The sequence below is a fragment of the Fusarium subglutinans genome (assembly GCF_013396075.1).
Source record: "Fusarium subglutinans strain NRRL 66333 chromosome Unknown NRRL66333_c0000023, whole genome shotgun sequence".
Lineage (NCBI taxonomy): Eukaryota > Fungi > Ascomycota > Sordariomycetes > Hypocreales > Nectriaceae > Fusarium > Fusarium subglutinans.
In genome coordinates this window covers 158,301-185,738 of record NW_023502086.1, presented here as the reverse complement: position 1 = coordinate 185,738, position 27,438 = coordinate 158,301, and the positions used below count along the sequence as shown (strand labels likewise).

At 49.6% G+C, this 27,438-nt stretch overlaps 10 protein-coding genes across 10 annotated transcripts; 5 read left to right on the top strand and 5 right to left on the bottom strand.

Moving 5' to 3' along the window:
* Positions 1-1,241: 1,241 nt before the first annotated feature.
* On the top strand, positions 1,242-3,218 carry FSUBG_2584 (mitochondrial chaperone BCS1; the record flags this gene model as incomplete). Its single annotated transcript, XM_036680372.1, has 1 exon — positions 1,242-3,218. One exon carries the CDS (start codon positions 1,242-1,244, stop codon positions 3,216-3,218), a length of 1,977 nt encoding a protein of 658 aa, XP_036541853.1.
* A 3,462-nt stretch (positions 3,219-6,680) lies between these two features.
* FSUBG_2583 (hydroxymethylglutaryl synthase) lies at positions 6,681-8,505 on the top strand (the record flags this gene model as incomplete). Its single annotated transcript, XM_036680371.1, has 4 exons — positions 6,681-6,737; positions 7,010-7,112; positions 7,238-8,310; positions 8,368-8,505. The coding sequence occupies 4 exons, from the start codon at positions 6,681-6,683 to the stop codon at positions 8,503-8,505; spliced, it is 1,371 nt and encodes a 456-aa protein (XP_036541852.1).
* A 540-nt stretch (positions 8,506-9,045) lies between these two features.
* On the bottom strand, positions 9,046-10,671 carry FSUBG_2582 (delta24-sterol reductase; the record flags this gene model as incomplete). Its single annotated transcript, XM_036680370.1, has 1 exon — positions 9,046-10,671. The coding sequence occupies one exon, from the start codon at positions 10,669-10,671 to the stop codon at positions 9,046-9,048; it is 1,626 nt and encodes a 541-aa protein (XP_036541851.1).
* Positions 10,672-11,149: 478 nt separating this feature from the next.
* On the bottom strand, positions 11,150-12,636 carry FSUBG_2581 (AB hydrolase superfamily; the record flags this gene model as incomplete). The annotated part of the gene is made up of 2 exons (XM_036680369.1): positions 11,150-11,870; positions 11,924-12,636. The coding sequence occupies 2 exons, from the start codon at positions 12,634-12,636 to the stop codon at positions 11,150-11,152; spliced, it is 1,434 nt and encodes a 477-aa protein (XP_036541850.1).
* A 1,350-nt stretch (positions 12,637-13,986) lies between these two features.
* Positions 13,987-15,256, bottom strand: FSUBG_2580 (peroxisomal membrane per10; the record flags this gene model as incomplete). The annotated part of the gene is made up of 4 exons (XM_036680368.1): positions 13,987-14,730; positions 14,784-15,091; positions 15,146-15,152; positions 15,224-15,256. 4 exons carry the CDS (start codon positions 15,254-15,256, stop codon positions 13,987-13,989), a joined length of 1,092 nt encoding a protein of 363 aa, XP_036541849.1.
* Positions 15,257-16,036: 780 nt separating this feature from the next.
* FSUBG_2579 (kinetochore NDC80) lies at positions 16,037-18,180 on the top strand (the record flags this gene model as incomplete). The annotated part of the gene is made up of 2 exons (XM_036680366.1): positions 16,037-17,925; positions 17,979-18,180. The coding sequence occupies 2 exons, from the start codon at positions 16,037-16,039 to the stop codon at positions 18,178-18,180; spliced, it is 2,091 nt and encodes a 696-aa protein (XP_036541848.1).
* Positions 18,181-19,816: 1,636 nt separating this feature from the next.
* On the top strand, positions 19,817-21,125 carry FSUBG_2578 (Zn-dependent hydrolase (beta-lactamase superfamily); the record flags this gene model as incomplete). Its single annotated transcript, XM_036680365.1, has 2 exons — positions 19,817-20,076; positions 20,141-21,125. 2 exons carry the CDS (start codon positions 19,817-19,819, stop codon positions 21,123-21,125), a joined length of 1,245 nt encoding a protein of 414 aa, XP_036541847.1.
* A 655-nt stretch (positions 21,126-21,780) lies between these two features.
* Positions 21,781-21,993, top strand: FSUBG_2577 (uncharacterized protein; the record flags this gene model as incomplete). Its single annotated transcript, XM_036680364.1, has 1 exon — positions 21,781-21,993. One exon carries the CDS (start codon positions 21,781-21,783, stop codon positions 21,991-21,993), a length of 213 nt encoding a protein of 70 aa, XP_036541846.1.
* Positions 21,994-22,833: 840 nt separating this feature from the next.
* On the bottom strand, positions 22,834-24,044 carry FSUBG_2576 (DNA excision repair ERCC-1; the record flags this gene model as incomplete). The annotated part of the gene is made up of 2 exons (XM_036680363.1): positions 22,834-23,653; positions 23,704-24,044. 2 exons carry the CDS (start codon positions 24,042-24,044, stop codon positions 22,834-22,836), a joined length of 1,161 nt encoding a protein of 386 aa, XP_036541845.1.
* Positions 24,045-25,053: 1,009 nt separating this feature from the next.
* On the bottom strand, positions 25,054-26,349 carry FSUBG_2575 (uncharacterized protein; the record flags this gene model as incomplete). The annotated part of the gene is made up of 1 exon (XM_036680362.1): positions 25,054-26,349. One exon carries the CDS (start codon positions 26,347-26,349, stop codon positions 25,054-25,056), a length of 1,296 nt encoding a protein of 431 aa, XP_036541844.1.
* Between the last annotated feature and the right edge of the window lie 1,089 nt (positions 26,350-27,438).

The following is a 27,438-nucleotide window of genomic DNA, read 5'->3' as shown; positions in this document are numbered from 1 at the left end:
CCTCCCGGTGGAACAGATACGGTCTAGCGCCCGATTGGATCTCGACGCCGCCGTGACTCTTCCCGGGTGATGCTCCGCCGGGAGGCTTGTGCTAAGAGTGAGGTGTAAGTCAACCAGATAGATACCTAGATAGATAGACAAAGGGGGAGAAAAGGTCTAGATTGAATATGACGACAGTAGTCTTGAGGCACGAAAGAAACACCCTGATTAGTTATCCCTGCTTTGGCTGTATGTATGTATAATGCGTTGGAAAATGCAGTCATCCTGTAAGTGTCGTACTGTATATGCAGCCTGAACCAATCCAATGTCTTGACTCGCTTTGCTCACAGAAAAGAGGCAGCCGAGCACAAGAGGGTCAGCGGGTCAGCCCCTAATTGCCTTATCAAAGATCTTTGAAGTCAACAAAGAATATGTAGGTAGGTATTGATGGCTGTGGTTAACCGTTGGACGGATGCATAACTCTCTAAAGTTGGCAATGACAGCAATGGCATGTTTAGACCAATTTAGGAGAGAAAAGATAATTCAAAGAGTAATTGGTACCGTTTCCCTGTGCCAAAGAGTCTTTAGAAACTGTATCATTGACCCCAAAAGTTTCATGGAGCAAAAAACGGATCTGCTGCCTAACGATGATGCTGTGATGCCTAGTTTTTTTTCAAGCGGCAATCATTATCTTGTCTAATAGGAAACGCCAATCTCTACCCCACACGCAAAACCACTTTTCCACTTGTGTCACGGCGTGGAGAATTGATCCTAGTTGGTTTACGCGGGCTGTGACTCAAGTGGCTCAATTCGTGAGCTGTAAGGCTGATGGCGCGCCTTTACCTCCTACGTATGAGGAGGGTGTGGATGCCTCTTTTTCTAGTACCTACCTTACGCACCAGTATCACGTTTCGTGCATACAAACTTGACACTTATAAAACCTTTCGTCGCCTCCCTCACTTCAACTTTTCCTCTCTCACAACTCGCCTCCATCATCTATCATAGCCATATTCATCACAGGCCTCAACTACCTTTCCTTCTCTGCAAGGAGAGACCTCCCTCGGCAACAACAAGACTTGTGTAAGTTTAGGATCAGCTGAGGACGCCCTTTGATTAGGTATTCCTGACATCCTTACTTCAGGTCCAAAGATTTCCTGCTCTCTGTGTTCTTGTCATACACTCTTTACATACAACATTCTCCGACGCACGTTAGCATGATAGGACCATTTGCGTTCTTGCAGACCATCTCCCACGCCCAAAGTATGGAGACCCTCAACACAACTGGCGAGGCCGCTGGTCTCCCAAATGCGCCTCCTTCACAGTTTGCCATCTTGGACTTTCTCTTCCCTGGATTTTCCACCTTTTCAAGTATCGTCCATGCCTATCTCGGTCTCGACCTTAACCTCTACATCCCCCTCCTCCTGGTTATCTCCGGTATCATGTTTGCCTGGAACTATATCACTGAGTATTCATGGAGCATTATCGGTCAGCATCTCATGTCTGCTGTACGTATTCGCACCGATGATGAGATCTACAACATAGTGATGGCCTGGGTGGCAAACCAACGATTTGCCCAAGGTTCCCGACGTTTCATGGTCAACACAAACATCAACTCTAGGAGTTGGTTCTTGTTTCGATGGGATGACGACGACAACGAAGAGGAAGATTCTGGCTCAACAAAGAAGCCTCTCCAGTATACCCCTTCGGTCGGTTCACACTTCTTCTGGTACAAGGGCCATGTCCTTCTCTTTGAGCGCCATGAGAACCGTGAGCGCTCTGGGTTCCTCACCTCGAGCGAGCGAGAGGAGCTGTCCATCTCTTGCTTCGGACGCAACCCCCGTATCATCAAGGAGCTCCTCGTCGACGCTCGTGAACAGTATCTGAAGAAGGACGAGAAGAAGACCATCATTTACCGTGGTTCACTTGGTCAAAATGGCGGCGATCCTACATGGCAACGATGCATGAGTCGAGCTAGCCGCCCCATTTCCACGGTTATCCTCAACGAAAAGGTCAAGCAAGATGTGATTGCAGACGTCACCGACTATCTTGACCCCAACACCCGCCGCTGGTACTCCAACCGCGGTATCCCTTACCGCCGTGGCTATCTTCTTTACGGCCCCCCTGGAACCGGAAAGAGTTCGCTGAGTCTGGCCTTGGCTGGTTTCTTTCGCATGCGGATTTACATGGTCAGTTTGAGCTCTACCATGGCTAGTGAAGAGAACCTCGCAACCCTCTTTGCCGAGCTCCCTCGCCGTTGCGTGGTACTTCTGGAGGATATTGACACTGCTGGTCTCACTCACACTCGCGAGGATACAAAGGGTGAAAACACAGAGGAGACAGTTGCTCCCGTCACCACCGCACCTGCCAAGCCTGGTCTCCCCCCTACTACAGCACCTGCGCTCCCAGGTCGACTTTCACTATCGGGACTCCTCAATATCCTCGATGGTGTTGCCTCCCAAGAAGGACGCGTCCTGATCATGACTACCAATCATCTTGAGAAGCTGGACAAGGCTCTTATCCGTCCTGGCCGTGTCGATATGATTGTTGAATTCGGTCGTGCCGACGTTGATATGAGTGCCTCTATCTTCCGTGCCATCTACGCCCCATATGAGGGAGAGGGTGCTCCTGCAAAGGATGTGGAAATCCTGGAACCCGAGGAGGCTCTGAAGCAGGCTGCATTGGCTGAAAAGACCCGCCAGGAGACCATGGAGCGAGTTAATACTCTTGCCGATAAGTTCGCTACCAAGATGCCCGAGCTCGAATTCAGCCCTGCCGAAATCCAAGGATTGCTTCTCAAGCACAAGCGCAACCCTGAGGCCGCCATTGACGCTGTTGATGAGTGGGTGGTTGAAACTCGCAAGGAGAAGAAGCAAAAGGAAATCGAGGATGCGGAGAAGCGACGCAAGGAGGAGCAGGAGGCCCGCAAGGCGGAAGCCAAGAAGAAGCGCAAGGAGGAACGAGCAAAGGCGAAGAAGGCCAAGGCTAAGGCCAAGCGAAAGAGTAACGGCGAGAGCTCTGGTTCCGACTCTTCTGATTCTGATACCGACTCCGAGACTGAAGCCCGCACCAACGAGAAGAAGAATGAAAAGAAGGACGAGAAGGACACGGAGAAATCTCAAGATACGCCTAAGGAAGCCGAGGAGAAGGAAAAGAAGAAACTGGAGGTTCCAGAGGAGGAAGCAAGCAAGTCCAAGGGAACTTCTGATTCTGGATACGACACCCCCAACACTGCTTCGTAATCATTTGCATGAATGGAAGAGTCTGATAGAGAACGCATACAGCGGCGTTGGATGGGAGTTTTCTGCATCTGTCAACTTAAAAGATTGATCATCTTCAATAGCGTCAGCGTAACTTTTTAAAATACACTTAATAGTCATACTTCAGTTTGTCAAATCTTTACTTTTTCACAGTGACTCGTATATCACAAAAGTTTGCACAATGATAGTAAATTCTGTGAGCTATGCAACTTTCATCAAATCTAAGTCAACGATTTTTTGCGGAGAGTTCTGTGTACTTTAACTTGTTTCCGTTATTATCCCCATATGAAGGAAACATTAGCTGAGCGAACACGAGAGCGACAGGCATTCTCACCCCCGGCAAAAGGTGCTTGAGATTCGAGATCGATGCCGTTGTACCAACACGTCATGCTAGGGGCAGGATCTGGGGTCGGTTAGATCCTTACGGGGTTGCTTGGACCAAGAGATAAGGAGTAGTGTGCGCAGTAAGAAGAGGAAGATGATGAAGGCTGTCTGAGTTCTGGAAACAAGAGTAATAACCGAACAATGCGAATCATGTTGAACGGTCGAATTCGCAAAAGGATCCGAGTGTCTCAAGATGCCACTAATCGTGTCGTTGCAATGGACCTTTACCCATGCAGGTCCCTACGATGATGCACAAAAAGGATGCGATGCGGCTTACAAGGCTGGGAGGCTAGGTAGCTTTGAGTATGATCGACCCGAATAAGAGAGCGCAATCCGAAGACGGTTGCACGTTCAGTCTTGTCTTATCATTCTTCAGCTTCTCATGGATTCGTTGAAACGTTATAATGCATACGTTGACAATCCTTCCGTGAGGCGTAAGAGGGCGATACATAGTTCTGCCATCCGCAGGGCCCGTGTCCAAGAGGTACGTAGACGCTAGATGGATACCATTCAGGTTCCACGCCGACCGACCCCATCCGAAAATCTTGAGCGATAATCAATCAGGCGTGATGGCAGTACCTGAGATGCAGGAATCTGCACGTTGATTATCTTAGGCCGAATAGCGGCGGACTTGGACACAAAAGTGTGTCAAAGTCTTGGAGGCTAGCTATATCAGACTTAGGATGGCGGTTTTGACCCACGCCGAAGAACGGAATGCGGCGGATCTTATGCTGAGCGATTGATAATGAAGTACGAGTTGACGTCGTCACAAGCCAGGGATTGTATGATGAAGCAAGTTGCACATGAGGGACAAACCGGGACATGACGCTAAAGACGGGGCACGGCGTGGGACACAGCCGATAAATTTCTTATGTCCATAAGCGTAAGTACTCTCCGAGAACGCTGGGGATGTTAATTGAGTGTTTGGCCATCGTACTGGCTAACCGATGAGCCTAAAGGATATCGAAAAGCTGTCATCAGGTGGTACTAGAAACAAATATGTAGTAGATAGAGCAGTCTTGAGGCAAGCCGTCGAAATCACATCATAGCTGCCTCCATCAGCATATCGTGCGTGGGGAATCAAAACTTAGTAGCCATGGCTGGGGTATAGGTACTTGTAAGAAAGAAACACTAATTAGCCATCCATACACGCAATTCAGAACGCGAACGGCAGATGGGCCCAAAGAACTTGAGCGATGAGAGAGTGGGACACATCCATTGAGTGATTCCAGCCAAGTCGTTGGAAGTCAGGCCCATGTAGCTAGCTATACATGTATAGCCCAATGATATAGATGGTTTTAGTGCTGACACTATTGTCTCATAAGAATACGATGATATGCAAGATATGATAGACATGGAGAGTCTTGATAGTGTTGTATTGTACGAATCGAGTGCATGGGTGAAGTTGAAGAATATCGAAGCTGTTGATGGGATGAAATGGAGCCGTCCAAAAAAGGGTAAGCGCAGTGATGCGGGATTAGAAGCGATGGTACGCTGTTGTCCCCTGCTAATTAGCGGGTAGTCCCTGGAAAAAGACGGGTTCTAGGCCACAGCCTCCCGTTTGTGTCTGGTGGAGTGAGTTGGAGGTTCGTGGCACCTCATCACAGACTGGACAAGTAATTCCATTGGCTCTAACAAAATCCGGTTTGCTACTGTTATAGATTATGCCCCGAAGTCTTACTAAGAAAAGATGTAAGCTCTTTTCTAAGAGAGTCCTAATAAAGAATTCATTTTCGGAAAGTTACTCTAAAGGGTAGGTAGTGCAGATCAGCTACTAAACTGAGTAGGGTTCCTCGAAACATTGTTTAAACGCCAACAAGCGAAGAGGCCTGCCTACTGTAACTGTACCACAGACCACCCTCCCAACAACCTATTGATTGCTTTGAAAGCCATTAGTAGATGAGCACACACGGATATTATGCCACTGCCCGTTAGGAATACTGGGTATTGAAGGATCACCTTGTAGTAATTACAGGGGGATTAATTACCGGATATCAAGCCTTACCAGAAACCCAGGTTAATCACCTACCACTAGTGACTATGTGCTGTCGTGTTCGTGTTTCCAGCAGCTACCGCTACCGCTACCGCAGGCACTCAATTATACCCGTCCAAGGTCCCACCAAGCAGCAGCTAATCCACACCATCCCATCACAACAAGACAAGCCCGAATAGGACCGCTGTCAAGCACACCAGGTACATCTTGGCCCGGCACCCACCGGCGGTTGAGGCTTGCCCCTGGCAGGAGGCGACATGTGCTGCAGAAGCCAGGAGCGGGAAGAGGAGGAAACAAAAAATTCTCGGTTGCTGCGAGAGTTGTAGTGAGGTCATGACTAAGTTGTTTGTTGACATGATCTCGAGTCATATCACGGTATGGCTCGGTGTTATTATCAGAGGGAGAATTGTCTCTTGATCTAAATGCGTATATAGGCTGCGAACAATAGACAGTTAGTTATGAGTATTGTTGTTTGACGTCCAAGCTTCTTATCAAGTTGGTCATCGTCCATCATGACCATGATCCAAGGATCCATGACCTTAACTCCAAGCCTACAAGTACCTCAAAACTCAGACGCAACCAATCCAATTACACGAGAGGCCAACAGTGCAGCGCCTATCCAGTGGAAAAAGGCAAAGGGCGGTGAAAAACTTGATACCTCTGAACCTAACTAGGTAGGTAACCCGCCCAACAAGTAAAGGTCACTCGTTTCACCCCGCTGCGGCCACTTACTCACTGAAATCACACCCCGTCCGTCTACAGTACCTCACCTCACCTTGGATTTGGAGATCCAATCTCAGTCCATCTCAACCTAACAAGCACCAAGACCACTCCTACACAGACACACACACTCTCTAGTTACTGCTTGTCCCTGAACCCGCAATCTCGCGCTCTTCTTCCGGATCCCCCCTTCTCTTCCTTTCCCTTGTTATCGTCTTATTATAAGATATCTCCACATCCTCTTCTTCTTTCTCGACTTCTCTTCCATCTCTTCTTTTCTTTGTCCTTCCTCTTCTGCTTCTTCCACCCCCCACCAACCGTCTCTTTCTCTACCCAAATCCTTCATCATGTCTCGTCCTCAGAACATTGGCATCAAGGCCATTGAGCTTTATGTCCCTAGCCAGGTAAGCTGAGCTATTCCCTCTGCGATTGTTCGCCATCGTCACACAATCTTCAATGTCCTCATGTTGTCCTGTTTCTGCTGGGAACTGTTGTCGTTGAATCTTGCCCCTCACCAAACTTTTTGGATGGGACAAAAAAAGTCCCTGCGTTATTACTCTCGTGTTCGGGTTCTGGTCGTGTGCCCCTCCATTTCAGATTGTGCCCCTCTATCCCAACGCTTGAACGAACGCCTCCTTGATGACCCCAGCTAACCACAATTTTATTTGCTCTTTAGTATGTTGATCAGGTTGAGCTCGAGAAGTTCGATGGCGTTAGCGCCGGAAAGTACACCATTGGCCTTGGCCAGACCAAGATGAGCTTCTGCGACGACCGTGAGGGTAAGTTTCTCCAATTCTTCACCGTCCCCTGAAAAGACGATCTTAGCGCATTGCGCCTATCCTCACCGCGTCCTGGGGAAATCTCATGATGGCATTGGATCACCGCTAATATGCGATTTCTGCAGACATCTACTCTTTCGCACTTACTGCTACCTCCAAGCTCCTCAAGAACTACAACATCGACCCCAACTCGATTGGTTACCTCGAGGTCGGCACTGAGACTCTTCTCGATAAGTCCAAGTCCGTCAAGAGTGTTCTCATGCAGCTTTTCGGCGACAACACCAACATCGAGGGTGTCGACACTATCAACGCTTGCTACGGTGGTACCAACGCTGTTTTCAACGCCATCAACTGGGTTGAGTCTTCCGCTTGGGACGGTCGCGATGCTATCGTTGTTGCCGGTGATATTGCTCTCTACGCCAAGGGTAACGCTCGCCCCACTGGTGGTGCTGGTGCCGTCGCTCTCCTGATCGGCCCCAACGCCCCTATTGTTGCCGAGCCCGGTCTGCGTGGTACCTACATGCAGCACGCCTACGATTTCTACAAGCCCGACCTTACCAGCGAGTACCCCTATGTCGATGGTCACTACTCCGTCAACTGCTACACCAAGGCCCTCGATGCCGCTTACCGCGCTTACTGCAAGCGTGAGGCCAAGCAGGCCACCAACGGCACCAACGGTGCTTCCAACGGTGACGAGTCTACCAAGACCAGCCTCGACCGCTTCGACTACCTTGCTTTCCACTCCCCTACTTGCAAGCTTGTCCAGAAGTCTTACGCTCGTCTCCTCTACCACGACTACCTCGCTAATGCCGACTCTCCTGCTTTCGCCGAGGTCGCTCCTGAGCTCCGTGACATGGACTACGAGAAGTCCTTGACCGACAAGGTTGTTGAGAAGACCTTCATGGCCCTCACCAAGAAGCGTTTCCAGGAGCGCGTCAACCCCTCCATCCAGGTCGCCACCAACTGTGGTAACATGTACTGTGGCAGTGTCTGGGGTGGTCTTGCCAGCTTGATCAGCGTTGTCGACAACAAGGCTCTTGAGGGCAAGCGAATTGGTCTCTTCAGCTACGGATCTGGTCTTGCTGCCAGTTTCCTGTCTTTCCGCATCAACGGCAGCGTTGAGAAGATCTCCAGCGTCCTCAGCATCCCTGCCCGCCTCGAGGCCCGCCGCGCTGTCCCCCCTGAGACCTACGACGAGGTAAATACAGAACATTTCATCGCAATACATAAAAAAACGTGCGCTAACTGTTTTTAGATGTGCAACCTCCGAAAGCAGGCCCATCTCCAGAAGGACTACACTCCCAAGGGTGACGCCTCTACCATCGCCCCTGGTACTTACTACCTTACCAAGGTCGACGACATGTTCAAGCGCGAGTACGCTATCAAGGAGTAAAGGATCATCTTTTGAAAATCCAAAGAATCCCTGCTCGAACGAACTTATATACGAGACACTTTCGCTTCTAGACTTGGTTCCATTACAGCTATGGACCAAGCAGTAAGCATATCATGAACATGATGACTTCAACGGGAGAAAACTAGACGCACAGGGAAGAAGAATATAGCGGATGATGATAGAAGCGCAATTCGCGCAATGGAGATTGACATCGAGGTCCTCTAATTGAGCTAATAATTATGGATATTTTGGCTTGTGGAAGTACTGGGGACCGTCTCTCCTGGGAGATTTACGAGGAAGTTTGTGAAGGCCCGCACCATATAGACCTGGTCATTTGGCGCTTAGAAGAGTTTACGATACTTGGAATATGAAAAAAAAAAAAGTATTTCAACCGATCAACCTTTCTCTAACTCGTGTCTATTCTTCTATCAGCGACTGTGTGGTTGTCGGTATAAATGACATCTAAGAACATGGGCTTCCAAGCCGTGTTCCGATACTTTTACAACTATCTTCTACTCGTACATAAATAGGGGTATTCGTCTACTTCTCCTCCTTGAACTTCCACTCTGCATGTCGGTGGAGCATGTAGTCCTTGCTCTGAATGCCCTTCCAGATACCATACAGGCCGCCCAGCGGGGGCTTGCTCTTGAGAGAACGCTTCCATTTCTGTCGTTCTTCCTTTCGTGCTTCAACATCAACCTTGACCTTGTCATGAACAGTAGGAAGTGTCTCGGCGTGATATTTCTTTCGCAGAGCCTCATACCATTGTCGGTCGTAGAGCTTCCAGAACTCATCTTCGTTGTAATAAGTGTGAGCATAGAGCCACTTCAAACCTCCTAGCTCAACAAGCTTATCTTCGAGAGCGCGGTTCTTGGCAACAAATTCATCTGGGTCAGAAGGTCCCCAGCCCCAGAGACCAATGTTCAGTGATGGTGGAGTGGTCACAGTTCCGTCAGCAGCAGTTGTGGTCTCGCCAGTGTGAGGATGGAAAGTCGGAGGAGGTGTCTGCTTCAAAGGGCAGAGCCATAGGGGCCAGATGTTGAAGTTCTCGGCAGTGTAATCGACAAAGGTCTCAGCAGTCTTATAAGGTAGACCCAGATCCTGGACGATGAAACGAGCAGACTCGCCGCTGCCATGAAGAGCGCGGTATAGCATACGAGTGTGAAGGAAATCATCGAGGAACCAGCGGAAGAACTTTGTGAAAGGAACACCCTTGAAGTAAGTGAAGGCAGCGGCGCCAACCCAGAAACCACCGCGGTCATAGCGGAAGAAGTACTCGGCGAGAGGGATATAATCAACAGGAGAGGATGAGGCAGATTCGGCGGAGGCAGTAGGGCCAGCGGAGGGAATATTGCGAGTGCGATCTTGGACATGGAGATAATACCAGGGATCCCAAGCACCACTGAAGGTCTGGGGCTTGATATCGGCAGGCTTGTCATCAGTCAGGGTACCAGTAACAACAACACCATGGTCCTTGGAGAAGAGAATGCCGTCGACATAGTCATTGGAAGGATTCTCGGTCTCGGCGCGGATCCGGGCAACAGCTTCGGCAACACTGCTCGTACGGTGATAGGTCGTCTTCACGAACTTCTTAGCTTCCTGCAACTGGAGCTCAAGAAGCGTTGTCATGCCCAAAGAACCGACAGCTCCAGCAGCACCACGAAACAAGTCAGCGTTCTCCTGCCGCGATGCTCGAACAACCTCGCCATTTCCAAGAACCATCTCGGCCCAATTGACAGTATCATTGAAGAATCCGTGCTTGAACGAGGAGCTCTCGCCAGCTGTGCCTGCAAACCCTCCTCCGGCCGTGATACCAGGAAACTCCATAACAACAGGCGGTACAAGGCCATGCTTCAGCGTAGACTCAACAAGCTTATCCATTGGAACATTGGGCTCGACGAGAGCAGTGCGAGTCGCACGATCGACCTGGAGGACATTTCGAAGGGCGCTGATATCGACGACGGGCTTGCCTGTCTGCTGAGGCCGCGTGCTATTCGTGCTGCCGTGGAAGATGCGGTATGGCTCACGACGCTCGAAGAAGCCGCGAACGGCTGATGCGATGGTTGTCACAGCCTGCTTGTGGCGCTCCATTGTCGGGGACTGGGACCCGGGTTCTGAGTCTGGAGGTGGCTTGTTTTGCTCTTCAGGTGAAGCGATCAGCGACATTTGGGATAAAAGTTTGGTGGGTCTTCCCGTGCGGGCCGGTCTCGGGGATCGGAAGTGTGGAGGCGGAGCCGGAATGGAAATTGATTGTTTTAAAAAGAAGCAATTGATGTTTATGGAAGAACAGTTGTTTTGGTTTTGAGGTTTCGTGGTACGTAACGTGGGTGCTGATCCTATGAGTCTTGGCTTATAAGTTCCGAGGGTGCCGGTCGTTAATGTTAACGTTTCAGTTGCTGGGCAGCTCATATATAAGTCAGACATCCATATGCCAAAGCGACACTACCTTACTCATTTAACTTGGATCCCACACAAATAAAAGATAATAAATCATCATAGAATTGGAATTTCTGCTACCAAGAAGAGCAATTGACATGTGTAACGATATTCCTAGCGCCTAGCTTCCAAGCAATATCCCATATATGTATCCAATCCCATTACATGCCCAATTGCGTTTCAAACCGTCGTCAAGTAAAGCCACCATTTAAAGCTTAGCTATTGGAATTTCTAGAATCCGATCATCTAACCCTGTCTTCCGAAGCACCCTTTGTTGAATATCCTCTTCTGAAACATCACTCAACTGGTCAAACCTCAACGGAACCTCTTCGCATGTTTTCGCCCTTATCATGACAGCACTCGACTCAATGCTGTCGGGGTCTTCCACTGCGGCACGTATGAATGATGCCCAGCCGCTGTAGCACCGTGGCGTTGCAGGAGCGTTACGCAGCATCATAGCGAAGCAGTGCGGCATACCTTCGTACTCCTCGAACACCACTCGCACACCATCAGCCTCGAGTTTGCGAGCAAGAAACTTGTCCTCATATGCAAGGATTTCCCATCCCGTGCAAAGGTAGATAGGCGGCGCCCCTTTCCAGCTGCGCGCCATGACGAGAGATGCAAGAGGGTGAGCAGCGAGGTCGTCGGCGATGTACATGTTCCGTCGTGGTGGATTAGCTGGCCAGGCCTCACACGGAGGAACTGTGCGCTTCTCGATGGCCTCCGGCTTGGGAAGATAATCACATGGCGTTGGCGTTGACATCTCCCATGTTGGGGAGCTTTGTGTAATGTCAAGCCATGGAGAGTTGAGTGCTACGCCAGCTGGCATGGGAACCTGACGCAGCTCGCCGTGCCACAGAATTGGAGAGTCTTGTCTGCGGAGCTCGAGGATGAGTTGGAGTAACGACAGTGAAAGATTGCCGCCGGCGCTATAACCTTCTATGTTAGTCCTTGTGACACACGACTCATGCCCGAGACATACCTGTCACCAGCAATCACAATATGCTCCGGTTGCACAGGATCATGATAAGCATCCGGAGGTGGATATAGAAGCGTCAAGTAAGACACAAAAGCGTCAAGCAACGCCGCAGGGAATGGATGCTGCGGCGCAAGTCGATAGCGCACTGAGTAACACCGACCTCCCGTCAACTGCGCCAGCTTTTTTGTTGTAGGACGATGTGTTGCTGGGTCACAGAGATAGTAAGCGCCGCCGTGCAAGTACAAGACTGTTGTTGGCTTCTTGCACTCTTGCATCATGCCGTGGTACCTCTCCCGCTCCGACACATCAGGCAACGGAGCGCCACGGGCTACACCGCTCCGGTAGCCGGTCCACTCGGCCTCGACATCAACGAGATCAGGAACGGGGACTCGGCAGGTGGAGCCTCCAAGGTGTTCGAGTGTGCTGATGAGGGCATCGCGGACTGATGTCTCTGGGGGTCGTGGACTGGCATATTTGCTAACCCAGATGTGCCCCTTTATACCAGAGTCACGGAGTGTAAGTCGTTGGACAGATGATATACTACGGGGAGCCTTTGGTGTGAGAATAACGCGAAGACAGGCGATGATGATGGCGCTTCGCAGGTCGAGATATTTGGATGAGTCGGAAAGGTTGAGGATGTGTGCTAGGCCCTGGCGGACGATGAGAGGGAGTAATGGAACGACTGTCCGTACAGTCTCCAGAGTTGCCGAGTCCATAGCGGTCTCAATGTCAAGGTTATGTAAAGTGGTATAGTCGTTGAGGTGAGGCGATGTAAGTGATTTTCAGACAAAGACGAAGTGATCAAGACAACAGATGGGCATGGGACAGGTCGAGGAAGACATTGACCTGATATAAACAGAACTACATAGACTTGCCCGATTGTGACCCGAGTCATAAAGGTATGGGTAATAGGTTAGAGGGAGGGGTAGTAGAAGAGAGGACCAGCTGAGGCAGTTCAAGAGTTGTCGTACAGCGGCTTCTAACTAGACAAAGACTTAGGGACCCCTTGGATCCAATTTCAATGATCTCCCTCGAACAGAGCCCAATCAGGGGCTGTCTTTTCTGTTTGGAATCGCGTCAAAGTCCTTGTCCGGAATGGCGATCTTGGAGATCCATGACACTTTGTTGCTTTGCCACTTGTAAGTGTAAGTGGGCTTTTAGGTGTGGTTACCTAGGGCCAGCGTGAACTCTCTGGCAGCTGAAAGGTCGATATTTAAGTCGTGACAAGTTGTTCCTTTTCACTCTTGTCAGTCAAATCACAGAGAAATCATAGTGTGTGATCAGTTGAGGTGATGCGTTGGTTCAACAAAATGAGCCGAGGCACACGGAATTAGTTCACAGCCCAACCTTCAAGTGACGTCTACATGGAGTTGCAACTAGCGCTTCAGACATGAATCAGATCCCTCGGCAACAGAACCAGAATGATATTGCGGAGATTGGCCAGCGAATTTGACAAGACGAACTCTTATTTTTGCCTTCATCTACTGGACTACTAGTAATTACTTTGAGATGAAAGCCTTCAACGGTCAATGCGTTGGTCGAGTGCGGGTTATGAGACTGGTAGGCTCATCAAGCCCAAAATGGTAATTCTTGCGGGCAGCGTCAAGGTTGAGTGCATGCGCGATAGCAAGGGGATGCATGTAAGCGCACGCGAGGTGGGAAGAAGCAAACAACTAGGCGCGGAACTTAAAACAATACTGGTATTGGATCTTGCAGGCTTTTCTGTCCAAATCAAGCATCTTGCATATCATAACTTCTTCATAATACCTTTCACTGTCATGTCAGGGTTTCGGAGTATTTTTGCTTGATTTAAAGAATTATCACGGCTTGTATAATCATGATCCAAGGATCATACTAGGCCTACCACATCTACAGCAGATGAATAGTCTTACGAGCTTGTAAATTAGGCTCAAATAAGTAATGTGGTAAAATTGACAATGGCGATATAACGCTACAATACCAAACCATCCCGCCACGTAAACACCTCCATTCAACAGACCCGATTATTCCAAAACTATGGATGCATAAATATTGTACAATTATGGTCAAGTATACTCTTCACTGTTTCAAGAGCTGGAGCTAGCGCCAGCCTTTGGCTCGTCCGCCTTGACCTGAGTCGACGATGTATCATTCTGGTTAGCCATAGCCATCTGCCAAGCAGGGATCGACTTCTTGCCGGTCATGTTGGCGAGAGGGGAGGATGAACGGTTGAGTTGAGGAGCAGAGGGGAATGTAGGCTTGGGGACCTCTGCAGCAGGGGTGGTAGTAGCTGATTCAACTGTGGCCTTCTCTCCGTTGGTCTTAGCAGCGGGAGTGGAGGTAGAGGCCGCAGGAGTAGCTGCGCTGGAGCTTCCACTGGCACCAACAGTTCCGGCTGTGCCTCGCATATAGGTGTTAATGGTTGAAGAGCCGGTGCTGCTGCTGGGGGTGGCCATGCGCTGAGATACCAATGTCTTGAGGCTGGTGAGCTCAGTGTTGATCTCCTTCAGCCGGTTATCAGTCAGGCCCTTTTGGTTCTCGAGAGCCTTAGGAATCGCGTCCTTGAGAGACTGAACCTCGTCACGAATTCGGGTCGCATCGTCCTCCCGACGACGATTCGCAGCCTTGAGGTCGGTCATGACTGTCTCGAGGTCCGCGATCGCTGCGTCCAGCTTTTCTGTTCGCTCCTTTTCGGCATTCTTCAGACTCTCCGTATCCTTCGCAAGCTGCTCAACAAGCGTGAAAGCTCGGTCAAATTGGTCCTCGATCGATTTCTTATCTTGTTCCAATTTCTCCGGTGTCGGAGGCGCGACCATTGGATATACGTAGCGCTGGTCGCAAGTTAGCTTACATCATCAAAATCGCTACAATGGCAAGCACAAACCTTGCCTAACTCATAGAGGCCATAAGAGACGCCTCCGACTACTGTGGCCATGATGAACCAGTCTCTCCAGTCCCTACGGGGAGGAGGTGGCGGTGGTTGCCAGGCATGCTGTGGATAGGGGGGATAGTATTGTTGACCAGGAGGAGGGCCGGCGGGGGCGCTGGGATAAGGCGCGCTGGGAGCTGGAGGTCCGCTACCGCCTGTTCGTGCCAGCGCAACGTCGATTTCTTCTTGGGTCAGGTTCTTGCTTCGAAGGAATGAGATGCGGTTCTCGACGGAGGATGACGCGACACTGGGGTCCTGGAGAACTGCCATGGGTTAGTCGGCGCACTTGTAATGGCTGTATCGGAATCAATACTGACATTGGGTCTATTCAGGAGTTAGCATCTGCTGGGTTCTGTTCCAATAGCTTTGGTGGCTGGGGGAGTATGTCAACTTACTGCAGAGGATACAAGATCCTCGCGAATAGCCATGTTTAGTATTTAGCCGTCAGACGGCTCTCACCACATAACCTGAGTCGCAATGGGAAAAGTTGTAGAAGTAACTCCTGAAAGGACTTGAGCGATGATGATGGAAACGTTAAATGCATGTGCTAGTTCAGCTTGCGGAGGCCGGGCCGTGGAGTTCAAGAACGTGGAGGCGTGGAGTCGGAAGCGTGACCGGTCTGTACCGAGGCTTCTCCCAATTGACCTGCCGAGATACGTACCGCAAACGGTTTCCTTCAGATTGAGGCTGCAGATGCGATCACGTGTAATCTTAATTGAATATCCACTTTTGCCAGCTCAACCGTTATCCACCAGAGACAACACAGAAATTATTAACCAATCAGGCCGAGCTAATGGTTTGTTTACTTTCCTCCCGAGCAACACTCTGCAACGCCTAATCTCCCCTACCCTACTCTCTTTACCTGACTCTACGCCATTCTGCATTTTCACATCCCACTTTACATCAACACCATTATCACGACGACCCCTCCGCGCATACAACAGCACACGATAGTCGCCTGCTTTGCGCATGCACCTCATTGCAGTCGCGTGTTTCCCCTTTCGCTAGATCATGTCCCAAGATACGGGCCTTTGGAGCGTCCGTAGACCTAGAGAGGTACGAATACCGAATATCTTCTACCAGTTTTTGCGCCCAACTGGTAGACCGCCATTCCCGCGCATCGGCCTAAGCAATATTGATTCTAACCTGCAACATAGACCCTTGGTGGTATTAATGCAAACAGCGCCATTCCGCAGCCTGGTTCGACTATGAAGCGATCCAGCTCCAATATTGGCGGCAATTACCCTGGCAGTCATGTCCGTTCCATGTCGGGATCTAGGCAATCCCTTGCCATGCAGCGACCTAACCAGCCGTTGTTCCAACGCTCGTCATCCGGAACCAATCTTGCCGACCTTGGCCTTTCGTCGGTGAAGCGCTCTTCGTTTGCTCCTAAAGCCTCGGCCTTCACACCAAATCCTACAACACGAGCTTCCACTGATGGCGATCGACGCAGCAGCGTGTACCGACCTCGTCAATCTACCGCTCCTGCAACGACGCACCACCAGAGTTTCTTTCAAACTACACCAGCCCCAGCTGGTGTACCCCGCGACCCGCGACCCCTGAAAGATCGATCCTTTCAAGCTCGTATTGGACAAGAAATTTTGGAATACATGGTTCAGCACAACTTCGAAATGGAGATGAAGCACGTTCTCTCGCAAAACGTCCTCAAATCGCCGACGCAGAAGGACTTTAACTACATGTTCCAGTGGCTCTATCACCGTATAGACCCTAGCCATAAGTTCCAGAAGAATATCGACCAGGAAGTACCTCCTCTTCTCAAGCAGATGCGATACCCTTTCGAAAGAAGTATCACAAAGAGTCAGATTGCTGCTGTTGGAGGACAGAACTGGAGTACATTCCTTGGCCTTCTTCACTGGATGATGCAACTCGCACAGATGCTCGACGGCTATGTAAACTGCCAATACGATGAGGCTTGTATGGAGAGCGGCGTTGACGTTAGTGGCGACCGCATCATCTTTGACTTCCTCAGCAATGGTTACCGGGATTGGTTGGCTATGGACGAGGATATGGGTGATGAGGAGGCTGAACGCGTTTTGGCCCCTCATGTTCAATCCATGGCAGCCGCCTTTGAGCGATCAAACTCCAAATACACATCAGAACTCGAAATGCTAGAAGCTGAAAACGCACGACTTCTCAAGGAAATCGAGGATTTGGAAAAGTCGACACCCGACCCTGCGGTTCTCGATAACCACTTCAAGATTATGGAGGAGGATAAGATCAAATTTGAAGAGTATAATGCCCTGGCGATGCAAAGGTCCGAGAAGTACGAGAGCCGGTCTCAAGTCCTTCAAGAAGAGCTTGACAAACTCATGGAAGAGCTTCAAGAGGCCGACGAGGAGCGACGAAGTCTACAAAAAGCTGTGGATGCCCAAGGAATCAGCATGCAGGATATTGACCGCATGACTGCAGAGCGGGAGCGATTGCAGCGCGGCATTGAGTCAGCTGGCCAACGACTGGAGGAAGTAAAGAAGAAGGTGACGGAGCGAGAGACTGAGGCGAGCCGAAAACTAGATGAATTGGAGCAAATGGTGGATCGATACAACACAATGGCGTATCAGATTGCACTGATCCCTTCGACGGCAGCCAACGCCAAAGGTAGGGAGTTTGAGCTCCAGGTCATGGTGGCTGATAGCTCGGATTACACTTCTACCAATTTGAAGGGATCATCAGGCCCATCATCTGCGGACCGTCTCCTTGTTGACGCCACCACTGGATACCAAGCAGGTCATATTCTCAACTTGGACCTTCGGGGACAAATCCGAAATAGCTTCCTGTCGCTGCGCAAGGAAATCTCAGATCGCCGAGCAGCGGCAATGGAAGAAATGATGAAGGATCACGATCTCCTTGATGGCATAAAGGAGGCCATTGAGGACAGGCGCAGTGAAGTGGAGGCACTGAACCACCGTGTTCGAGCAGCAGAAGAGGAGTATGAGAGAACGAAAGAGGTGTCGACAGCACAGAAGATGGCCTCTGACGCACATATTGAGAAGATGGAGAAGGAACTGTCGCGTATGCGAGCTGGGCTGTCTGAAAACGTGCAAATTCTGGAGCAGCGTGAGATCAACACAACAATTGAGTAAGTGGACACGCGCTTTTGATCAAAGTGACAAGTACTGACGGGGCAAACAGATACGAGCAACTTGTGCTTCAGGCCAACGCTCTCCGAGAAGAGCTTCACACCGAGATTGACAGAATGCTCAACGATGTCATCAAGTTCAAGATTCATGTCCAAAAGAATCTTGATGACTATGAGGGCTTCGTAGCAGACGAACTCGAGAAGGAGCTCGGTAGTGACGAGATGGGCGAGGAGACTCGACAGATGGATATGTGATGAGAGCTACACATGAAGCAATCTTCCGAGACGCTTATGATGACGATTAATGTTCCGGGCGGCCTTCTGGTTTGTTTTATGGCGTTTGGCTTCATGATGGGTCGACTGATGGATGAGTGAGAGCAGTTGGACACAATCTCGTCTGACTGGTCCCTGTCTCAAGTATACATCCTCCCTTTCTGGTGGATATGCTTTTGATGAGCGCGAGTTTGAGCATTATGACATGTTAGTAATGGTAGATACCTGGTGGTTTGCTTTGGTGTTTTTAGGAAAGATACCACGAGGCTATCCGATATAGTAGTTGGCCTTGATTACGAAGATTCTAGTTACGGAAAAAAGCGTAACGACGTTGCCTATTTCTCAATTATCAATGCTGCAATAGTAAGCTGACGGCAACGTGCGTAGCATGGCATGGCAAGCATGGGCACCACATGGCGGCGACAAGGATAGTCAGCACCTTGTCAGGGGGTTCCCGAAGATGCCAGCAGGGGTAGCTAGCTCCATGACTGCAATGATTCGTGAGTGCTCAGTAGATATGACTCTTTTTCTCTGTAGGGTCGTATTACATCTTATGAGCCGCGATATTGGAGTCAACAACACGAAGTACATACAGTCGATGGAGCTGGAAACTCGCTAGAATAAGACAAGGATACAATGTAAGTTAAAGCTTCTGTTGCATTCGGATTCGTTTATTCCCCCGGGTGCCCTCGGAAGATCCTCTTAATTGCCCCGGTCGGGGAATCGGGGGGTTGTAATCTGCGAGCGGGAAAAGTGATGCAAACTCCGCCAAGGCCCTGTAGGGCATTTATTGGGTTGGGGATGGAGTTATGAATGCAAAAGTGAGGCGCTATGATGAACCTGAAAAGAACTTGTGATTGATATGTTTCACACTACCTGACTAAGTACAGATTGGATGAGAGTGAGTATCTACTTAAGTTAGTAGTATATGCTGTTGAGTAAGTATCGCCTAACTAGACCACTCATTATGTGAATATCATGTCTCAGCTGCATAACTGCCCAACAAGTCACAACATTCATTCATCAGTGTTAACTCCGCCAAGTTTTTATCCCCGTTGTCATCCACTGCAGTCTGCACCCGTCTAAGGGCCCCCTAGGTAGGTAGGTATCCGTAGTGCTAGGTAATCTCGGCAAGTTAGTTCTCGGTAGCTTCCATGATGCTTCCATTGTTGGTCTCCAGCAATGTACTTGCCTAGACTCCAAAGGTCATAGCTCCTTCACTCATTCTCTCTCAGTCTCTCTCTCTCTTGTCTCCGTCTCTGACTCTTCTTCTGCCCTGTCTCTCCATATTTTTTTACCTGACGTCTACATCTACATCTCCACCTCCTCATCTTCTCTCTTCTCTCCCTTCTCTCTTTTCATCTCAATTGTTGGCCTTCCCTTTCATCAATGGATGCCAAATAATCTTGCCTGGTTGCCCTGGTCCAATCAATCCCTACCTCGTGCAACTGTAACTCTGCTAAAGTCCGAAGCCTCCGGTTTGGGACATTGCTACCACATGCCGCGTACTTCTTTGACGATCCGTCAACTAAGTTATCATTTTGGATCAACGAAAAATACTAAACCCTTGGCTTTTGCTTCCACATACTCAACTTTTTCCTCAGCATCCTCTACCATCATGGCTCCAGCCGCAACTGCTGCTTCAGCTCAATTGAAGCCTCCGGAGCTGGCTACAAGGAATGCACCTGGCTCATCTGGAGGATCTATCGCCTCTAGCACTGCCGTATCAAAAATACCTGGTCGATCAGCTCTTCCAGATGAAGCCGTTTCCAACCCTCACCATCTCCTCAAGCGTGGCTCTCTAGTGGGCTTCAAGAATCCTTATCCTTCACATGCATACAGTCCCAACTTCGGTACCATGGTGCGAAGAGTCTGGTGGTATGTGAGGACTTTGTCATGTCAAGAGCGCTTCGTCGTCCAGAAACTGATGATATCGTTCTAGGCCCACTTTCACCGGCGACATGAAGCATCCCGATTTGACTCCCCCAACTGTGCCAGTGGTAAAGCCGCAATGGAATACCGAGCGCGAAACAAGCGATAGGATCCGCGCGACATGGCTAGGCCACGCTTGCTACTATGTCGAATTCCCCTCTGGCCTGCGCGTTCTCTTCGACCCTGTCTTCGAGGACCGATGCTCTCCATTCGACTTCATGGGACCGAAGCGATATACGCCCAAGCCTTGTGATATCAAAGATATTCCAATCATCGATGCTGTTTGCATTAGTCATTCCCATTACGACCACCTTTCACATTCTTCCATTCTCGAGGTCCAGAAATACCACCCAGACGCTCAATTCTTTGTCGGTCTGGGTCTGGAGACATGGTTCCGCAAGTCTGGCATCAACCATGTTACTGAGCTTGATTGGTGGGAGGATGCCGACCTCACCGTCACAGTCAAGGATGGAGACAGCCCCCGCGAGATCAGCGCCAGGATAATGGCTTTGCCGTGTCAGCACGGTTCGGCGCGATCCATTTGGGATCGTGACACTACCCTCTGGTGCTCGTGGGGTGTTCGATCTGGCGAGAAGTCAGTTTGGTTCGGTGGCGACACAGGCTACAGATCAGTCCCAAGTCTCCCTCCTGGAACCGATGACTACAGTCCTGAATATGATCATCTTCCAAGATGCCCTCAGTTCAAACAGATTGGCGAATTCCGGGGACCTTTTGATCTTGGCTTGATTCCAATTGGTGCCTATCATCCGCGTGTAGCATTCTCGCCTGTGCATGCGGATCCGGCAGACGCCGTCGAGATCTTCCGCGACACACAATGCAAGCGTGCAATGGGAATCCATTGGGGCACGTGGGCGCTCACGTTGGAGGAAGTTCTGGAACCACCCAAGATGCTGAAGACGGCTCTGCGAAAGAGAGGCCTACCAGAGGTGGGTGTATTTGATGTTTGCGATATTGGTGAAGCTCGGGAATTCTAGCTTGGTATAAAAAAGACCTTGGAGTCTGGAGAAGCGAGACATGTTTGCAGATGTAAATACCCTGATTTTGTTTTTAAGACCCAGTCAGAACTGATGGCATCCGGCTGGATGAGAGGTACACTGCGGTCATCTTGTATGCCACCTTCATTAACCTCAAGACTGGGACTTTGTAGAAGTTTACAAATAAATTTCCACTTCTTGTAAGCTCTTTAGGAGTGAGAAGAATAGGTTAACCCTCGGAAATGATGTCACAGTAAGACCCTGATCGACGATGGCCCGAGTTCGCAATGAGTGTCCAATCAAAGCTTTACTCTGACAGCATAAACTGTCAGCCTAGACCAGGTTCCTCATGGCTTGTCGCAACGGGTCAAAACGGAGCTCACCAAGAGTCTAGTAATTAATCCTCAGTTCTTTCTCATCTGAAAGGTCTTTTCTTTCTTGCTGCTGGTTCCACGATAGCCTGAGCCACAGGTGACGTACCTCACTCGCCACACTATCGCCACATCAAGTATAAGAGACTCGTTAAGACTCGTGTATTCACCAACTACAAATCTTATCAAAAGCTTCAAAACACATAATTTTGATACGTTTCGATCCTTCTTTTCTTTTCTCTTCTCACCTACCAAACAACACAAATCCCCCACAATCAAACATCATGGGTCTCCCCGCTTTCTCAGAGCCCGCAACAACCACTTCTCCTCAATCCCCGCAACAAGAACAGAATCAAAGTACTGGCGTTGCTACCGGTGCCGGCGCAAACACTGGTGCCGGCGTGACAAGGCCCAAGACTGAAGAGGAGAAAGAGGCCGATCGACTTTATGACGAGGCCATGGAGGAGGAGTATGCTAAGCGTGATGGAGGTGCCTAAGCATGGGACAACTCGAGCATGACTCGAAGTGTAGATTCACGACCTGAAGCCAATTGACGAGAAATGATAGCTAGAAGGATGATACTCTCAGCTCTGAACCGAATTGAATGATACACGTTCCGATATAGCCTCAAGATTTGCCTAATATGTGATCTATGCGTTGGAAGTGGTGAATGATATGTTGTTATTTAATAGTGACGTCTATGAACAACTCAATAATGACAGGAAGCCTAGAGCTGACTCAAAGCTTCTGTGCACGAACACCATAAAGCTAGATTGGTTGGTGTATATACACAGAAAGTTGAGGTGAGTGAGGCTGTATGATATATCATGTTCCCACTGTCCTATTATCCATATATCTTGTGGCGACCTCATTAACATGCCAAATTTCATGATCACGGGTTCTGGAGGAGCTATCGATTGGCGCTGGCTGCGTTGCAGGACTCAAACATCCGGGGTCAGCCTTAGCAGAATCGAGAGCTACTCGTTCCATGAATCAGATGGCTCAACGCCACCTCATATTGTTTGCCCAGCTGACGTTCGTTGTCTGAGCTCTTGAGAAGATGCTGATAGCTGGCCTGGAATTGTCACAATCCCATAATGTCAAAGTGTATTCCCAGCGTAGAAATTTCTATGCTGCCATTGATGACTCTTAGTCCAGATAGACTATTCAGCTCTTCTGGGCAGGAGACAACCATGAGCAATCCAAGAGTCGGTATTCCTTTCTGGCGTGATATTGGAATGCAGTTCGTATAGTGTGGTGCCGAACCAAGTCAGCCTCGGGGTTCGGGAACCAGGCACTTGGACAATAAGAATTCTAATGAGAGTATAGTAAAATCTTCAATCATTCTCTCGCAGTCTTGCCAAAGCAGCAGCAATACCGCCACTGAGTTCCTCGTCCTTATCTGTCTGGCTCGCACGAGTGGCCTCTTCTGTCTGTGCAGTCTTCTTCGAAGCCTCGATAGCAGCGGCAAGCATGGCCTCTTCATCGTCTTCATCATCCGTGTTGTCCATAAACTGGAATTGCTTCGATGCGGGCTCATTTGTCTTTTCTGTACAAGGTGTGTCTTTGGCGGGAGATTGTCGCGAAGATGATGCCGTGGTTGGCATGTCCCGTAGAGGAACCCGCGAAAGAGGTAAAGCCTGGTCAAGTCTTGCTGATCGTTCCGAGGCCTTTGCGCCTCTCTTGGCAGCCTTTTTAACCCTGAATGGCTCTTCGACTGCAGACTGCCACCTCTTGACTTTGACTCCTCCCCATCCGTTGAGCATACCGAGTTGCTCTGCATCGGCATTGATTGCATTTTTCAGACTGCCGAAATTGCTCACTACAGCGACCGCATCTGATTTGTTCAGACTTCTTGGTACTGTGACAAATTCTACTAGCTTCTCGCCGTAGCTGGACGGTTGCTGGCCACGGATTGCGCCAAATGTAGCATTCTCGTAGCTCTTGTATAACTCGATATAGCGTGCAGCTTCAGCGGCGGACCAGCAGAGGATTAGGGTGACGTTATTGACGAGTGATGTCTTTGATAGTTCTTTCAGAGAGGCTTCATGGTTGGGAATGTCGACCATGGTGAGGAGTATGCGCAGGTTGTATTTGCCTTGAAGGTTACGTATTCGTGTGTAGATGTATTCGGGATGCAGACGATGGTACTTGAGACTGAGAAGGGTCAGTATCAGGACAACACATAGACAGATGCGCAAAGCTACCTCAGGAACAGAGCGCAAGTGCCCAATCCCAGGACATAGTCGGCAGGGATATCGCTGTACTCCCATGGCATAGATCGAATGCTCGTAAGAACAGGATTTCCTCGCTGGCGCGGAGATACCAGGATAGTTGAGCCAGACTGCTTCTGCGGCAGAGCCTGCGGTGTTGGCTGAACGATCTTTCCAGCGCTGGAGGAAGCTGGTGGTGCTTTGTCTAGACGTTGTGGTGTAGGTTGTTGGATTCTAGTAGGCGTGGGTTGTTGAACTGATCGTGCGGCAGGCGTGGGGTCAGCTGCGGCCATAGCGGCCAGAAGCTCGTCGTCTGCACCGTAGTCGTCGTCCATGATGAATTGTCGAAGCTGCGTAGTGAAATTGGTTGGTCACGCCGCTAGTTTCTCGTCATGTGCTTATTGAAAGTTGATGGTCGTTCACGCATCGCGTAAGTCGACTTGAGCCAAGGTGGGTCGTCGCTCTTAGCAGGTACAGTACAGTCAGTCAACTGGATAACAAACATTCTTTTCCTATAGATCCTACGTCCGTCTCTTGTTCTCTATTCTATGTTTTGCGTCTCATTATGCTGAATATCTGCAGACTTAATGATTAATTCCATGAATGTCTTCTTGGATAAGGATGCCAAAGCCTTTCTTCTTTGCAGTGTAAGAGTGCATCTACGTCATTCAATCAAATCATACAGCCGTTGATAGAGTTTACCTAACTCAGCATACCTAGGTAAGCAAAGTATAGCTAAGCCAATTCTGAACAGAATGGTCTTACACTATATTCGAAGCTATGTAGTACATATAGACTACCTAGACTACCTATTTACCACTATCATCGAGGTATCGATACCTGTAAATGTGTCCGCGTACACCTGGAAGATCACTTACTCCTTTCAACAATGCGGTTCTCAATTCAGCATCGTCAACTCGCCACAATCAAGCTAATGCAACCCAAACATCGAGACCATCATGATAGCTATTTTTAACCCTCGGCTCCTGGTTCCTGTTCTTAGCTTAATGATCTACACTTTTCAACGTGGCAGTGCTGATGGTCTTCAATCACAACTCACTCACGAGTCACATGCAATGATAAGCACCAAACTCATTGATCAAGGTGAATTCATAGTGCAGTAACTAAGTACATAAAAAACAAGTTCCTCCAGGTATCTCCTATCCAATCCTGTCCTATCCCATCCGCAGCTCCAGCCGCTTTTGCCTGGTCCCGTCATGTCCTGTCATATCCTGTCCTATCCAATGCCAGGTTATTCCCTCTGACCGCGCCCATAACGCCAGTAACCATAATGTTCGTTATTTGCGTACACATGTCCTCGTGTACATCATGTCTGTCTCAAGTCTAATCCAAATCTTCTTCTAGCCCTGCATATTCTGTGGGACTGGGCAATGTGCTCTCTGTGAGGGAGGAATGGATCGAGTAAAGGGAGGCCAACCAGCAGTCGAACATGGTTGCCACTTTTTGTGCCTCCGCGTTTGATGATTGTTGTCGTGTTAGTTGATCGCGTAGTCTCTCGTATGCCTCGATCATAACCCAGACCTGCAGTGCTGCTGTATCTTGTCCATTTCGCTGCGGTCGGCCTGGCACAACGGATGATAATTCGCTTGTGAGTAGATCGAGCGCTATTTGAAGGCTGATGTTTTCCTGGAATGAGTGCCCTGATGATGAAGGTGGTCGAAATTCATCTGTCCAAGAACCTCGTGGTGTTCCGGGGGTCTGATCGGGAGATGGTGGTGGTGAGAATGAATATGGCTTGAAGTAAATTGTGTCTCCTTCAACCGCAGCCACATTCGTATCGTGAGTCGCTGCTGACCTGAGTCTGGGTCTCAGCTGACGGGGTATAGCCGTCATGGATGAATATGTATTTGAGGACCGTACACTTTGTCGCTTGGCTCCGTGGGGGGATATCTGAAGAGGGGTATCGTCAAATGAATATGTCGATGCTCGTGATGGTAACTGTGAGTCCAGCGCTGGGGGGCCATCTCTCGACTCAAGAACAGCGTTGTATTGATCAGCGATCAGTTCAACACTCGACGTCTTCTCCGGCACATCCTTCGCCTTGCGCGCAAGTGCATGCTGTTCTAGTTGTCCGATCCGAAAGACGGGGGTCTTGGCCTGGCGTCGCATAATAGATGATGTCGAGGTAGTTGATGCGGTCGAAGGGAGAGAAGAGCTGTCCAATGATGGTCGCGCATGGTGATCCTGGAGAGTCAAATGGTGGAATTCTGGGATTTGGCGCTGAGAAGAGTGTCGTCGTGGCGGAGGACTGAAGAACGCCCTCGGCGGCTCGGGTTCAGGCTCATGTTGGTAATGAGGGTGCTGTTGGTGTTGCTGAGGCGGTTCATATGGCGAATTGATCTCTGGCTGAATATGATCCTCGGGCTCTGAAAATGAGGGCACAAAGACCGTCTTTGGTCGAAGATAATGATCCCATTTTGAATCGCTCAAGTCGGGAGCGCCGTTCTGAATTTGTCGTTGCGACGGTGAGGACATAGTGCTCTGAGGGCTGAGGCTAGACATGGTCGAGTCGGTAGAACCGCGCTTAGCTTTGTTGAGGCTTTTGAGTTTCGGGTCAGGTTTTTGGAGTTTGCGCCTGGGAGGCTTCAAACTGTGACTTCTTGTGAGAGTGTTGTCCATGGCGGGCGGTGAACATAAATTCTTGTCGAGAGCCGCGGTTTCAGGATGTAGCATTTAGTTGAAATGCAAGGTAAGTGATAAGCGTGGATCGTCGTCAAGGGCGCTTGGGTGAGAAATTGAGGTGAATTGAAACTCGTGTGTGTGTGTGTGTGTGTGTGTTTGTGTGTTAAGCGTAAGGTATCTTGGTTGATATTGGTCACGTTGGTTGGTGAATTGTGAGGATTTCGCAGCCATGGAAGATAAACATGGGAGAGATATGTGAGGTATGTTGTATGACCAAGATATGTATGACCAAGATATGTATGTATGTATGTATGTATGTGTAGGAAAAAGCAAATGCGAATCGTGCAAGCGGCGCAGAGAGAGTTCAGTCCGGGTAAGGTACCTAATAAGGCACCTTAAGGTAGGTACCTTAAGGTAAGTCAGTCGTAATTATGTATCTACGTAGTAAAGCCGAGAGACACAGTCAAGGCCTTACCGCTTCCCTGGCCCGGAGTGGCTTCCAAGCTGCAGGTTAGAGTGGAAGTCCAATCAAGAGGACCACGAGGTGGATGAGATACTCCACGTCATGGGTCGAAGGGAAGAAAAAAGGGTTGGGGATAGGCAGGGATGATCAAAAACTGGGATTCTGCAACCTGCAACCTGCAACTTTTCTGGCATCAACAGGAACAGAACAGACCTCCAACAGGCTTGACAGGGCTGGACTACAGGCATTGGGCGACCCGGCAAGATACAGCTACAGCTACAGCTACAGCTACAACACAGCTGGTAACCGAGACGAGGGTGTACTGTATCCTCTTAAAGGAAACTGATCTGCGGTACGGATACTTCAACTTGATCAGTCTGCACCAAAACAAGATTCACCCTCTCGACTCTGACTCTTCCAGAATCTGACGAGAACAACCTCGGACCACCCGCCCGCCTCTGCAGCGGTGAAGCCCACACGCTGCAGCAACTGATAATCAGGACCCTGGCCCTGTCACCCGACTCGACTCGACTCTACTCTTGAGTGCGCTGTAGAAACGCCTTACAGCTGCCGCAACACCCTTACAGGCTCAGGTTTCGCACTAGGTTACTTCCTAGTGCCAA